This window comes from Lagopus muta, chromosome 2 (assembly GCF_023343835.1).
Source record: "Lagopus muta isolate bLagMut1 chromosome 2, bLagMut1 primary, whole genome shotgun sequence".
Lineage (NCBI taxonomy): Eukaryota > Metazoa > Chordata > Aves > Galliformes > Phasianidae > Lagopus > Lagopus muta.
Genome location: NC_064434.1, coordinates 28546085 through 28560276, shown reverse-complemented (window position 1 = coordinate 28560276; position 14192 = coordinate 28546085). Strand labels below are relative to the sequence as shown.

Genomic DNA, 14192 nt, shown 5'->3' with positions numbered 1-14192 from the left:
GGCCCCGCCCCGCCATGCCGCAGCCGTAGGCAGCCGGCGGCCGCTCCCAGCCCTCGGCCTCCGCGGCCTCCGGGAGGCGCGGCGGCGGCCCGGCGCTGCCCGATGGGCGGCCTGCTGAGCGGCGTCAGCTTCAAGGAGCCCACCACGGTGGAGGACTGCGACTCCACCTGGGAGACCGACTCGGAGCCCGAGGCGCCGGAGCCCGGCGGGGAGCCTCGGCGCCAGCAGCAGCAGCAGGAGGGGGTGTGCACCGCCGCGGGAGGCGGGGAAGAGCCGCCCGCCGCTGACGACCGGCCCGAGGAGCCTCCGCGGCCGCCGGAACAAGGGGAGCGAGCCGAGGGGGACGCCGGCGGCCCCGAGCAGGTACCGCCCGCGCCGGGACGAGCCCGGGTCCGGCACCGCGCTGCGGCGGGGCGGGAGGAGGGAGGGAGCGAGGCGGTGCGCCGCCCCGATCTGCGGAACCGCTGGCGGGGGGACCCGAGGGAGGGCGGCCCGCTTCCGACACCCGGAGGCGTCGTGTCGGGGTGCGGAACTCCGCATCTCCATCGGAAGGAACGGCGCGGGTGCTCGGGCGGGGAAGAGGCCTCCGTCGGCCCGCCTCCATCCGTCGGGCCCGGCCGCTCGCGGCTGCGGGAGCTCCGTGCGGGGCCGGGAGGCGGGTCGTACCGCGCCGGCACCGGAACGGCCGTGCTGAGAGAAACGAGGCCTCGAGAGCGCTGCTCCCGCTTCCAGCGGAGGTTCCGTGTCGCGTTGCGTTTGGTCTGGAACTTGGCCTCAGCATTGAATGGTTGAAGAGCCGGGACGTTGGGGCAGGCGTGGCGGGGAGGTGTGGCATCCGCCGGCTCCGAGCGGAGGTTCCTCCGCAGCCGCTGCTTGGCCGTTAGTGTCGCCGGAGTTTGCCCCGAACGCAAGGTGCACCGACTGGGTCTGGATTTTTGGCTTACGAACTGCCGCTGTGCAAAATTAAACAAGTATAAGCGTTTATTGTTTTCATTTCTACTTGATACGCGGTGCTGGTGGCTTGCTGATGCCCGTGTCGGGCTATCCCTTGCTCAGGTAAGCGCGTTTTGCCTGCAGTCAGAGTTGGGCTGCGTGGAAACAAATGCCTGTCAGTAATGTAATACTGATAAGCAGTGAGTGTACGATAATAAATCGTCATCGCAGAAGTTTCCCTTTTTAGTTGTGACTTTAATCTGTTGTTTGCCGGTGGCAAGGTATGGAATTACTGTATTTTTTTCACTCTTATTTGGCCTTTAGTCTTAGCGTAGAAACTTAGTTTAGCGAATTAAACAATCCAAATCACTTTGTTACGGTATAGTTACAAAGAAATAATGTAGAAAATAAAGTGGTTGGCAGCACGTTGAATTGCTCTGTAGAGCAGTACTTCTTTTTCTTCAATACATGCTGGTTTTTTGAGTGTTCTCACCAGTCAATGGAATGACTTCCATTGACCTTGGTGTGCTCTGTTTGTCTCAGGTTGTAGCAAACAGCTGCTGTTCAGAACAAGGCCTTGTACAAGTGCATTTTCTCTTTGCAGGTTTTCCTTTGGGAATTTAGTGGTATTTCTCACTAGGATTATAACTTAAGTTCTGAGGAAAGAATAATACAGAACAGTTCATGAAGGCACTTGTACTACAGATTGTTTGTCTGTGACTGTTTTCTTCCACAGAATGCAGGGAAAGCAATTAAGTCAAGATACACATGACAAATATTATTTGCAAATAATGTGGCTTCCTGATCAAAATTAGCATTTTCACATTCAGTTACTTATTTAATCTTCTATTAGCACCATCTTGGTTGCTTCAAAGTCTTACCTTTTAAATTTGGGAGTAAGTATGTGTATGTATTCAGCAGAAAGATGTTTGGTGTTTGACCAGACAGTAGGCAAATATGTGTACTTGTGTATGTTTACATTGCTGAAATATTGTGAAAAATAATTACTTTAATATTACTCAGGTTCAGTATTTGGTGTGTTTGTGTACCATTGTTATTTACTTTTTAAATGTTTCAGAGCGGTGATGGAACAGAGCTGACAGCCAAGCCAAAGAGAAGCTTCTATGCAGCAAGGGATTTATACAAGTACCGACATCAGTATCCAGTAAGAATATTTTACGGTTTAAAATTCTCTTTTTAGTAGAGAGCAGCACATGACCTGGGAAATCCTGAATGTAATGATGCTTAATAAATATCATATATTTATTATGAATAAATAAGAATATATGAGAAATAAGAATAGTTATAAAGCTGCTGGAAAGGCCCAGTGTGTGCCGGTGAGAGGGGGATGAAACAAGGGCAGCATCTTTTCATCCTAGATGTATGTGCAAACACATGAGGTGTGTAAGCCTGGGAATAGTGACAGAATCCCAGAAAGAGATGTATGCATTGAAAACTGAAGAGGGTACACAGAGTCTGGATAATGTGTTATTGGTCCTTTGGAAGTTCCTTGAGCCAGAAGGCCAGGTGCTGCTATGCTTGCTGTTTCTTCTCAGCAGGAGAAGGAGGTGGTCAGAAGGAACTGGCAGATCTCTAAACTGCTTACCTGAAATACTAAGCCTTTATTGTCCTCAAATTATTCAAAGAGCAGAATGTCACTTTGTGGGTGTTCTCAGTAGCGGGTTATGTTTTGTAGGCTGATAACGTCCTATTTTCTTTCTTTCAGCAGAACTTTAAAGATCTTCGATACCAAAATGACTTGTGCAATCTCCGCTTTTACAAAAATAAAATCCCTTTTAAACCTGACGGTGAGTAATCTGTGACACTAATAATGATAACAGTAGAATGTTCACCCATAACAATAACAGAGCGGAACTGTTATTATCTGATAAATTTGAAGTGTGCGGCTATATGTTGTATGATTTGAACTTCCTGTATTGGACTACCATGTTGATAACAGGCTGATAATGCTTAAGCCAAAGTTTGCTTCTCCTCTAGGCAGGTCATGCTTTTCTTGTGCTGAAAAGTGCGATGAGATGTTGTTAGCACAACACATTTACTCTAGTGGCACTGCCTCTTGTTAAACAAAGATAATGCTGTTCCACCATGCTTAACAAACTCTTGCTGCTTGAAAAGGAGTGACAGGGCTTAGGCTGTTATTCCTAGCACCATGCGAGGGAAAATGAATATGTTGTCACTTCCTCATGTGTGAGAAATTGTTTTGTTATCAGTAGTATAATAATCAGAGTCCCTGGTGGTTCTGGTAATGAAGCAGGGCTCTCACAAGCAAGGTACTGTGCAAACACAAAACAAGCTGGAAAATCACAAACCCTTGCTCTAGAGAGTTTGCCATCCTTTTGTCTCTGATACTTTGGCTGCAGACAGATGGGGGAAGCAGAAGGAGACAATAAAACAGTGTTGGTTAGAACGATAGGCAGGAGTCTTGGCACATGAGAGCTCAGCCATTGACCAAAAAAAAAAAAAAAAAGAAAAAGAAAACTTCAAGCAGCAGAGTTCTGAAAGTATGGGAAGGTTACTTTGAAGGTGTATGCAGAGAGATTTTTCTCAGTGTGAGAGGAGCTGAAATACAAAAGCATGTATTTGAATACATAAGGAGTGGGAAGTGGAGGCTGCTGTTGAGGGCTGGTCAGAGATAGGAATCAATCTCTTAGCAGCAAACAGGTTGTGACACCATAGGATTGGACAGATCAGAAAAGACTGAAAGTGAAATATAAAGTTAAAAAAAAAAAAAGAACAAGCTGCTGTTGTCTAGAAATGTGTTTTCAGCAGCATTCAGAGTAGATGTACAGTTGGCAACAGTGTGCTTTTCAAGGTCAAGAAAAACAGTGTTGAGATGAAATACCTAAATTCTGATGGAAAGCTGGAATGTTATCAAGAAGGATGTAAAGATGTCAGTTATAGCCAGGAAGGTTGAAAATTACAGCTGTTGATAGGCAAAAAACTGAGTTATAATAACCTCAGTGAGTGAGAAGATAAGTCAGGTTATGCTAAAAAAAGATAATAATCGTGAATTTTAGATCTAGATATACACAGGCTAATGCTGAAGACTGCATTTTCAGCTTGGCTAGATGAAAACTTAGATCTGTGAGTTACCTGCAAGTTCACTTGCAGAGAGTAGATCAAGAAAGAAAGGGAAAGGTTCACAGGACCATGTGAGCTCGAAAGGGAAAAGGTTTTGGGTGATCCTTTAAAGGCTGGAAAAGGAAGGAGGTGTTCTAGAGGATTAACCAGGTGAAGCTATAGGAGGCCTTACCTCCTAAGACAAATGTTAGTTTTGGCAAGTTTTAAAATTTTCTTTTTCAGGAGAAAATCATGAGTGGTGGTGTCAAGGGTTAGCTGATAGGCCGTGAAAGCTGAGGTCACGATGACAGAGCTCTGACTGTGAAGGTATTTTTGAGGATGGGAAAGAATTGTTACCACCTTAACCTTGCCCTGGTCCGTGAGAGTATTTAGAGGGAGTTGAAGCTACTGCATTTTGGGCTAAAGTAGTAGGGAATGTTACTGAGGGAAAGAAAGGATGTTTGTAGAGCACTCCTAGGTCTGAAGTTTAATTCCACAATGTACAGACTCTTGAGTTACAGTCTCTAGAGCTTGGAATTCAGTGGGAAGCTTTCTGATACTTGAAACATAATTACTTCGCAAGTTCTGTGGGGTGTGATGAGGGCAGGAGAGCCTCTTAGTCAGATCCTTTCCCAGCCTTCCAGCCTTGCCTGCGCTGTAAACTTTGTGTTCTTATCTCTTTGGCTACTTTTTTAAGTACAAAGGGAGTTTTCACTTGTTACTGGGACTGACACGGAAAATTTCACTAGGCAGAGGTATCCCATGTGTAATAGGAGACCATTCAAATGGGGCTTTGGGCTTTTTAGGTCACTCCTGTGCTATTTGAATTTGGAAGAGGCCATGCTGCCGTGGTTGAACTGCTGGTTTCAGACTAAAAATATGCTAATACTGGCTGTTCATGGGAAGAGAGATAGATTTTGGAACAAGTAATGTCCTTATGTGCATGTGTACAGTGAAAAGATACCCTGGTCTGTAACTGAATTTCATGTCCGTGATCTTGATGTGAAAAATGATTAATTTTTTTTAGGTATACTTTGTCTCCTTTTTCTGTCACTCTGGCATTGCAAGAAGAGCTGATTAAATGCCACAACTGTTTTCAGGCTACTAAAAGCTGAACTTTCCATTTGATGAGCTTGACCTGAGCTTCCAAGTTCCGACTTACAGCAATGGCATTGATACTTTTGGCCACAGAAAATTGCCAAAGATTTTCAAATCTTAACATTACTTGCAGCAGGAGAGATTCCTAGAATGAAAGATTTATGGAAGTGTTGAGGCCTATTCCAGAAAGATGATAAATATGCAGAGCTTTCCTGTGTTCAAGCGATGGCAGTTGACTCGTGTTTCAATAATACACTTAAGTGGTTTGTCAATTACCAGTCAGTGTGACAAAGAAAACTAGAAGATGAGAATATTTTGAAAATTGTATTTCTTTAAGTTATTGTCATGTACCCTTAAGTGTTTTAAGTCAATTGATTTATTTTTCAATTAAAATTTGATGAAACTCTTATTTTTCATTAAGTTTCAGCAACTAAATAAATTATTTTTTTTAATAGGCCTTATTTTACACAGTATGTGAAAGAAAATTAAAGCATGTATTCTGTCAGTATGAGGCACTTGCCATGTAAATGGCATAAATGATGTACTATCTTTATGTAGCTGAAAGCTGGTTTTGGTGGCTGCCTAACAATTTTTTCTAATTATTTTTGTGCAGGAGTTTATATTGAAGAAGTCCTAAACAAATGGAAAGGAGATTATGAAAAACTGGAACATAACCACACATACATACAGTGGTCGGTCACTTACTACCTATTGCTATTTCCAAGGATTAACTGGGTTAAGTGTTTATGTACTGTTAGCTGTAATTCATTGTTTCTTTTAACAGGCTTTTCCCTCTGAGGGAACAAGGTCTGAACTTCTATGCGAAAGAATTAACTACATATGAAATTGAGGTAATACAAGTTGAGCTTAAACCATCACACTGATATTGATACATAACTACTTCTTGTTATGCAGAGTTGTTTTTATACAAAGCAGAAGCACTTGCTTTAATGTCACTTTGAATTTTGGATGTTTTCTTTATTAGGAGTTCAAGAAAACAAAGGAAGCAATTAGAAGATTCCTTTTGGCTTACAAAATGATGCTGGAATTTTTTGGAATAAAATTAATTGATAAAACTGGAAACGTAGCACGAGCTGCTAACTGGCAAGAAAGATTTCAGCATTTGAATGAGTAAGTAATGACATGCACTCGACTCCAGAATTGCTGTAGAATCTCTTTAGTCTGTTGTTTCCTACAGAAAGGGAAGCTGCATTTTTCTGAAAGTTGCCAGTAAAAAAGATAAAAAGAAATACTCATGTCTAGTTTGTATCTGTTGTACATTCTTCCTTCCCCTTTCTTTGAATCATAAAATTATATCATGAAATCATTTGAGTTGGAAGAGAACCTTAAAGGTCATCCAGTCCAACTCCCCTGCAGTGAACCAGGACATCCACAGCTAGGTCAGGTTGCCCAGAGACTCTTTCAGCTTGACCTTGAATCTCTCCAGGGATGGGGCATCCATAGCTTCTCTGGGCAACCTGTTCCAGTGCCTCACTCTGCTTATTATTACAAAAAAAAAAAAAAAATCAAACAACTTTTTCCTCCTATCCAGTCTAAATCTCCCCTCTTTTAGCTTGAAACCATTTCTCCTTGTGCTGTTACTGAAGAGTCTGTCCTTCTTTCTTATAGCCCCCTTTAGGTTTTGAAAGGCAACTCTCGGGTCTTCCCAGAGACCTGGAAGGTCCCGAAGGCCTCTGTTTTGGTTGTGCTTCTTGCCTGTTAAGGAGCTGACATCCTTGTGTTCTGTACACAGCTTGAGATGTTGTTGAGGATCACAGTACCAAAGTAATTTGTCTGTCTTGCTACAGAATGCTCTCACTTGATCATAAGGCTCAGCTTCTCAGTTATAGGGAATGGGTTGCTTGTCTTTGTACTGACATTTTTTCTTGAGGAAAATCAAATTCTCAACACCTGTATGGAAGCTGACTTATAAAGATATTCCTTCCTCCTCAAAACAAATTCTATTTTGAATTTGATATTTATTAACTACAGTGCTTAGACTTGTATTGAGTCAAACTTTACCTTCAGCTTTCAGCAGCAGACCATTTGTCACCTTACTTCATCATTACAGGGAGAGTAAGTTTGCACTGAATTTTGTCCAGTGCAATGTATTTAAAATTTCTTTTCACATCTTGTGATTGCTTTATTTTTAGCTCTAAGGCCAGAGGTACCAGCAGCTTTCTTGCAGTATTTTATTCTCCTGTTTAAATGAAAACTTGTTTCTTAAGGTAGGCTTGCTGGTGGCTAAATCTGAATAATGGGGATAATTTGTTACTAATTTCACTCAAATTTTATGAGCCAACTAACAGGGACATGCTCAGAGTCAGGCCACAGATAAAATGAGGTTTCAGGAGACCCAAGTGTCACTCACTGCGCATTCATAGATTGTAATTACTATGTTGTTATAATACAAAGTAATTATATGAGTGTCTACTTGTGTACACACTACCATGTAGCTACTCATAGTACTCGTGAGCAGCTATACTACTTTAAATCAGGAGTTGTGATTCTTCTAACCTAACTTCTGCTGTGTAAATTTTAGGTGTTTAAGTTATACTGTTTACTTGTATGTGTTTATGAGGAGCTTCACACTTCAGAACAAATTTCAGGAGATAAATTTATTTCATCTACTGCCTCAGTACCTTTTGCAGACATTAATTTTCAGTCCCAACATCCTTGCAAAGATGATGAATGGATGAAACCTGGCAGGCTTCATCAACTGTGAGAAATAAAACTTGAGAAAGTTTGAAGTATATATCTTGAGTGATTAAAAATGAATGAGAAAATGTATTTCCAGTTCTGTTTCTGTAAGGCTTTTCTTTTCTGATTCAATGGATTTTTTTTTAACCTTTTCTTCCAAAGGTCTCAACACAACTACTTGAGAATCACTCGAATTCTGAAAAGTCTTGGTGAACTTGGATATGAGAGTTTCAAATCTCCCCTGGTAAAATTTATTCTCCATGAAGCTCTTGTGGAAGATACCATTCCCAATATTAAGCAAAGTGCTCTAGAGTATTTTGTGTATACTATTAGAGACAGAAGAGAAAGGAGAAAGCTCCTGAGATTTGCGCAGCAGCATTATACACCATCAGAGCATTTTATCTGGGGACCCCCAAGAAAACAGAAGTCAGAGGGAGGCAAAACAAATAAAAAGCCAGCATCTCCAATTTCTGTGCACAGTAGTTATATTTCTAAGCATAAGAAACTGAAAGAGCCTAAGAGTACATCCACAAGTGGAACCTCAGCTAGTAAAGCAACTGAAGAGAGAAAAGTAGAACTCACAAAAAATGGAGAAGAAAATGATCAGGATGAACAAGAAATGAACTGTGATGCTGTTAAGCAGAGCAGTGAAAAGAACAGCGGTGCTGACAGTGGCCAGCTTTCAAAATCAGAAGCAATTCACGATCCTTCGGACAAAAAAGAGGACACTTCTTATTCCAAAAAGGATGATGAAAATATGAACAATGACTGCAGAAATCACCCAGACAAATCTTTATGTGACCCTGAGAATTGTTCAAATAATGTGTCGTCAGATCTACAAGATAACCTTGATGAGGATACACCTTCAGGGGGAACCACCACAAAAACCAAGGATGAGATCAAATTATGAGTCTGAGGTTAAAAGTCTTTGTTTCATAACGAATGAAGCAAATTATTCATCACTTCTTCATTCTTGGTGAAATTTGCATCTAATCTAGTATAAAATGTTCATGCTTGTTGGGAATGCATCAGATTAGGCTTCTGTTACGCTAATGTATTTTGCTTTTTTTAATCTCTGTTTGTCAGATGAGAATCAAGTGTAGCTATTTAGAATTATTGTGTAAATTCAAAGCCTGGGAATTCATTATGCTTTCCAGACATTGCATAGCAGGAAAAAAAATAGCACTTTTTCCCATTAAATTAATCCGGTGTTTATTTATTTATTTATGTTAAATGTAATTTTCTAGTAAGTCTTAGAGCATCCGAATTGAAGTTTCTTTTAATATGCTTTCAATGTTGATTTCTTTTTGTGAAATGACTAGAAATTATTTCAAAAACAAAATTTTTCACAAGTGGATTTTCCTTAGGAGCTATGTTTATTTCTAATGGCAGCATTTGCACAGCTTCTTTTACCTTAGATTAGCACCCTTGTCTGAGACAATAGATCTTGAAACATCCTATGCAGCTGGATAGCCAATACATCAAATAAATGTTTAAGTTACAGTAAAACTGTACACACAGCTTTTGGGTGCAAGGAAAGTTGCACTTTATCTTTTAGTCTCTTTAAGGTTTCCTCATGCCTCATTTGCCACTTCTGCTGATTTGAGTTGTGAGGTGGAGTCAATCTTAGGTTTGGTCTCAGTATGAAAGTTCTTTAGCTCTCTGTCATCATCTCTGTCATCAGCTGGCTTTAGCAGCTGGGAAGCCCCTCTCCCTAGGGATCAACCACCAGCAGCTCAAAAGCAGTTCTGTTTTTTTGTTTTGTTTTGTTTTTCCCCACAGGAAAGCTACTTAGCCATCAGAGCCATTGGAGGAAATGTCACCTGGCCTGTCCAGCTGAATCTGAACTAAATTGGGTGGTCTGTACAATGCAGAATCTCCTGATGCTGGCCTGTGGAAGAAAGCCAGTCCAACTGGTCTATGAGTGAAAGGAATTTCAAATCTTTTCTCTCTGTCAGAGGTTTTTCACTTTTTCATGTTATTTAATAGGCTGAGAACTGAGAAAAGACTGTCTGGCAGGCTGACTAGAGCAGGTAGGAATTTTGGTTTTGTTCACTTAAGGACCACGTGATTTTCCTGAGCATCTTTTTCTAACTTCATGCCATTCAGTCAAGCAAGATGCTACCCAGCAAGTTAATTGTATACCATATGGATTAAAATGTAGTGTAGGTAGAACTCATGCTTTCTACAGTGCTAAAATAGTCTACTATATGTATTTTCTATTTTAAAATGTATATATTATCCACTGCCTTTGATGTATTTTTGATGAAATATTATAAAGCAGGTACCTGACTATGGTTTGAGTAACAGAGTGCTGCAAGACTTCATTCAAGCCTTGTAACTTAAAATGACTGTCTTCAGGGGTTTAAAAACGTAGATGGAATGTCCTGTATTTTTCTCTATCACTAATTTCCTTTATGGCAGTGCATCATCTCTTTCTTTCCCCAGGTAGCTTTTTTTCTTGGGGTCAAACAGAGTTGCAATTAGAGATCTTGGCACCTATGGAGAAAGATTAAGCTCTTTCCATCCAAACGAAACAGAGGAAAGTTATATTTCTACTTTTTCTGTGCTTTTTTGTAAGGAAAGGATTGTATGTAAATCTTTGTTTTCAGTTTTGGTTGGTTATTTGTTTGTTTGTTTTTTAAGGGTAGCCCAGGTAGCTCAACAGGCATTGAGTCTGATTGGAAATGTGCAAGAGAATTCCATCATAGTCAGTGTTTCATGAAAGATGACAACTTAGTTGGTGCTGAGAATGACCTTCAAATTGTCCTGGTCTTGAACCAGGGTCCTCCTTTTCATGCTTGTCCCTGACCTTCTGAGCAGAAGAGGGCAGGAAATGCTTAGATAAAATTAGTCCATGTAGTTAAAGACTCCAACCCTACGCATACACTCAGAGAGGACAGTTCTGTGTTCTGCCTATGACTTTTTAAATCTTGAGTGCCTAGCCATGCCAACTTAATAGCGTTGTTTTAACACAGTTATTACTTGAATGGCATAGGAAAAATTTACACTGTGTATGAAGAAGTATAAGCTAGTATTACAGAACCTTCAGTTTCTAGACTTCAGTATTGAGATTAAACATTTTTTAAAAAAATTGCATAGTGTTCAAGTGGGATAAGAGTCAGTAGGGGTTTTATTATATTTATATTGTAATTTGATTGATCTCAGGAGATTTGTCTTCATTTGACTTCTGAACACAATAGAAAGAGAAAAATAGCTCTTTAACCAGAAGGCTGCTTGTAGCTTTCTGTGGGATGCACACCCAAAAAACTGCACTGCAATGTATTATTCTGTTATTGTCACATGTCTTGCAGCTACCCTGCATGTGCCTGCTGGTTGTCCACTCTTAATTAAGTACTTAATGTAAAAGTTGACTTTTTTATTGGCAGTTGTATGCATTCAGGGTATCTGAAAATAGAATTGAGAACTTTGCAACTTGTACCCATATTCACTTTTTTTTAAATCCCCATCTCAGTATATTTCTATCATTGTTATTAAAGAGAAAAGTGATAACAGCAGTGACATGTCAACTAGCTGTGAAGAACTTTGGCATGAGAAAAGTTTTCTGTGTCAGCTGGCCTCCTTCATTCTGTAAACCGTGTCTTATATCTGTGTCAGCAGACTGAAGTGTCTCCCATGAGACTCTTCAGCTTTAAGTGACAAATTTGCTCTGCGTAAAATGTGATGGTGTATCATTATTTTCATAGAGGAGTTGTTTCTTCTGATTTTGCAAGTGCTTGAATGAGGGATTCATTGCAGAGCAATGTGTAGCATCCCACTGAGATTTTTGAGGACCAAATGGGTGCGATGCATTTTATTACAGACTTGTGTCCTTGGCAGCTAGGAGCACCCTGTGCTTGTTTGTAAGTATTGGCTTTCAGGTTTTCAAGAATTCACATGAATGCCAATACTTCATTATTTAACTATTACTTCAGCCACTGAGTGTGTGCAAACAAAGTCAGGACACTTGCTCACTATTAAACTGATATTTTTTTTAATCTTGCTGTGCACTTAAATATTCAGGGATTTCTGTGTACTTCTATCATAACGTGTTGGCCCAGTGTTTTATTAGGATCTGAACTATTCACATATTAATTGAATGGGAACCTCCCATATAGGGGTTCTTACATCTGAGCAGTCTTTGCGACTGAGGGAGAAGTGTGCGTATTCACAGGTCTGTGAGTTTGATTCTGTGTATCCTCTGGTGAGGATACTTGAATGTGTGACTTGACAAAATGCTAAGGAGTGTGTACGTGTGAGTGAAGGCAATTGTACAAGGCATGCAAAAGTACAACATTCTAAGATTAGTTCCATCTCTGTGCCCTACTTGCCGGGATGTGACTGTATCTCAGTACCTGATGGTGATGGAGCATACAGGCTGAAAGCTTGGATTCACAAGGCATGCACCACCAGCTGTTCAGATAAGAAGAGCACTTACACACTTGCACATGTCTAGGGACAGGACTTGAGTTATTGGTGTCTACTGCTTGTATTTAAAGGTATGATCCTGAAGGATACTAAATATATTTGCAATAAGCCTCTGAGAGCTGTTCTGTGGATTGGTCAGCTCCTCAGTTTCCTGCTCTAAGTTAATAGCAGTCTAACATATTAAGCATTTGTATAACCATAGTTAATATTTAATGTAACCCAATATAAACCTCTGTGAATTGTTCCAGGAAAATACTAACAATCTGCAGTTACATGTATCTGCATATGTCTACTAAACTCAAAAAGTTTACAGACCTTTTAAGCTTTTTATAACTTTGGTGGGTGTCAAAATTACCTATAAGGTAAGTCAAGGGAGTTTTAAATGGAAAACAGCTTTTTTTTTTTCCTTTGCTTTTTTTTTTTTATTTAATAAAATTTATCTATATCTGTTTAATTGAATTATTTTATGCCCCTTTCTTTGCCTGAAAGTTGTAACGGTAATGATTTGTCTAGTGCCTGAGGAGCAAGGAGGGAATAAGAAGATACTGGTTCACCTGTTGTAAAGAGGCTGCTTGGTAACAGCGTTTTGTGATAGTATTTGTGATGCAAACTGAATCGCTGTAGATGGTTTCTAACCATGTTTATGGCTGATCATGGCTGAGAGGCAAGTCTTTTAAGATGTGATATTGCCTGAGATGATACTGCAGTATTTAGGAAAAAATAGTCTCATAGAACTGGAAAGCATTTTCCTTTTGGAAGATGTAGCATTGCTCGTTCTTATTAAAAAGCAAGTGATCATAAGTATGTTAATGCAAAACTAATCACAAATGGTAAAATACACATCACATATTTGTGACAAAAGTAGTAGTCCCCTGCGCCAGGAGAGATTCAGGCTGGATATTAAGGAAATACTACTTTTCTGAAAGAGTGGTCAGGCGCTGGAATGGGCTGCCCAGGGAGGTGGTGGAGTCACCGACCCTGGTGATGTTCAAGGAATGTTTGGATTTTGTGTTGAGGGATGTGATTTAGTGAGTACTATTGGTGATTGGTGGATGGTTGGACTGGATGATCTTGAAGGTCTTTTCCATCCTTGGTGATTCTGTGATTTATGGGTAGGATGCAAAAATGTGAATGAAATTTATCCACTAACAAAATTGACAAAATCACGTTAATGGTGTACATTAGGTTGACAACAGCAACCTAACAACAGCAGGACTAGGGGAAATGGTTTTAAGTTGAAGGAGGGAAGATTTAGGTTGGATGTTAGGGGGAAGTTCTTTACTAGGAGAGTGGTTAGGCCCTGGAACGGGCTGCCCAGGGAGGTTGTGGATGCCCCGTCCTTGGACGTGTTTAAGGCCAGGTTGGACGGGGTCCTGGGCAACCTGATCTGAATGTGTATGTTTGGTGGCCCTGCTAGGCAGGGGGGTTGGAACTACATGATCCTTGGGGTCCCTTCCAACCCGGGTGATTCTGTGATTCTGTGATTCTGTTATAACCAAAGATATATTCAGCCTTGTATCCTGGGAGCAGTGATGGCCACCAACAGTTTGTGGTGTGAAAGAAAAGATAAAGGGTTTGGGTTTTTTTCCTCCATACATTTAAACTTTTTCCTCCCGTGATTCTTTCAGCCTTGACAATCCCTTTTGGCAGCGAGCTCCATATTTTAATTTTGTTTTGTTTGGCAAAAGTAATCTATTGTTCGTCTCAAATCTGTTTATTCAGGAATTGCTAGTATGTTTGAACACAATTACTGAAAGTACTGTAGGATGAACAGAAATACATTTCCTGCTGTTTCTAAAAGCCTTTGGAAATTCTAATAAGATACCTGTTTAGGCAGAAAATGTCACTTATCCAATGCTGCTGATGATATTATCTTACTTGTCCCTTCAGAATAAATGTTTACATATAAATCCTCCTGTATAAAGTACGGGAAGTCAGATTCTAAATCCAGA

At 40.6% G+C, this 14192-nt stretch overlaps 1 protein-coding gene across 2 annotated transcripts; it reads left to right on the top strand.

The window, feature by feature from the left end:
- Window positions 1-24: 24 nt before the first annotated feature.
- OGFRL1 (opioid growth factor receptor like 1) lies at window positions 25-13422 on the top strand. 2 transcript variants are annotated; one of them, XM_048938251.1, is made up of 7 exons: window positions 25-363; window positions 2012-2098; window positions 2663-2741; window positions 5726-5804; window positions 5897-5963; window positions 6098-6243; window positions 7975-13422. In XM_048938251.1, exons 1-7 carry the CDS (start codon window positions 103-105, stop codon window positions 8720-8722), a joined length of 1467 nt encoding a protein of 488 aa, XP_048794208.1. In that variant the 5' UTR covers window positions 25-102; the 3' UTR covers window positions 8723-13422. The 2 variants fall into 2 exon arrangements, with proteins under 2 accessions (XP_048794208.1, XP_048794207.1); XM_048938250.1 differs by having other exon boundaries at window positions 2660-2741.
- Window positions 13423-14192: the final 770 nt, after the last annotated feature.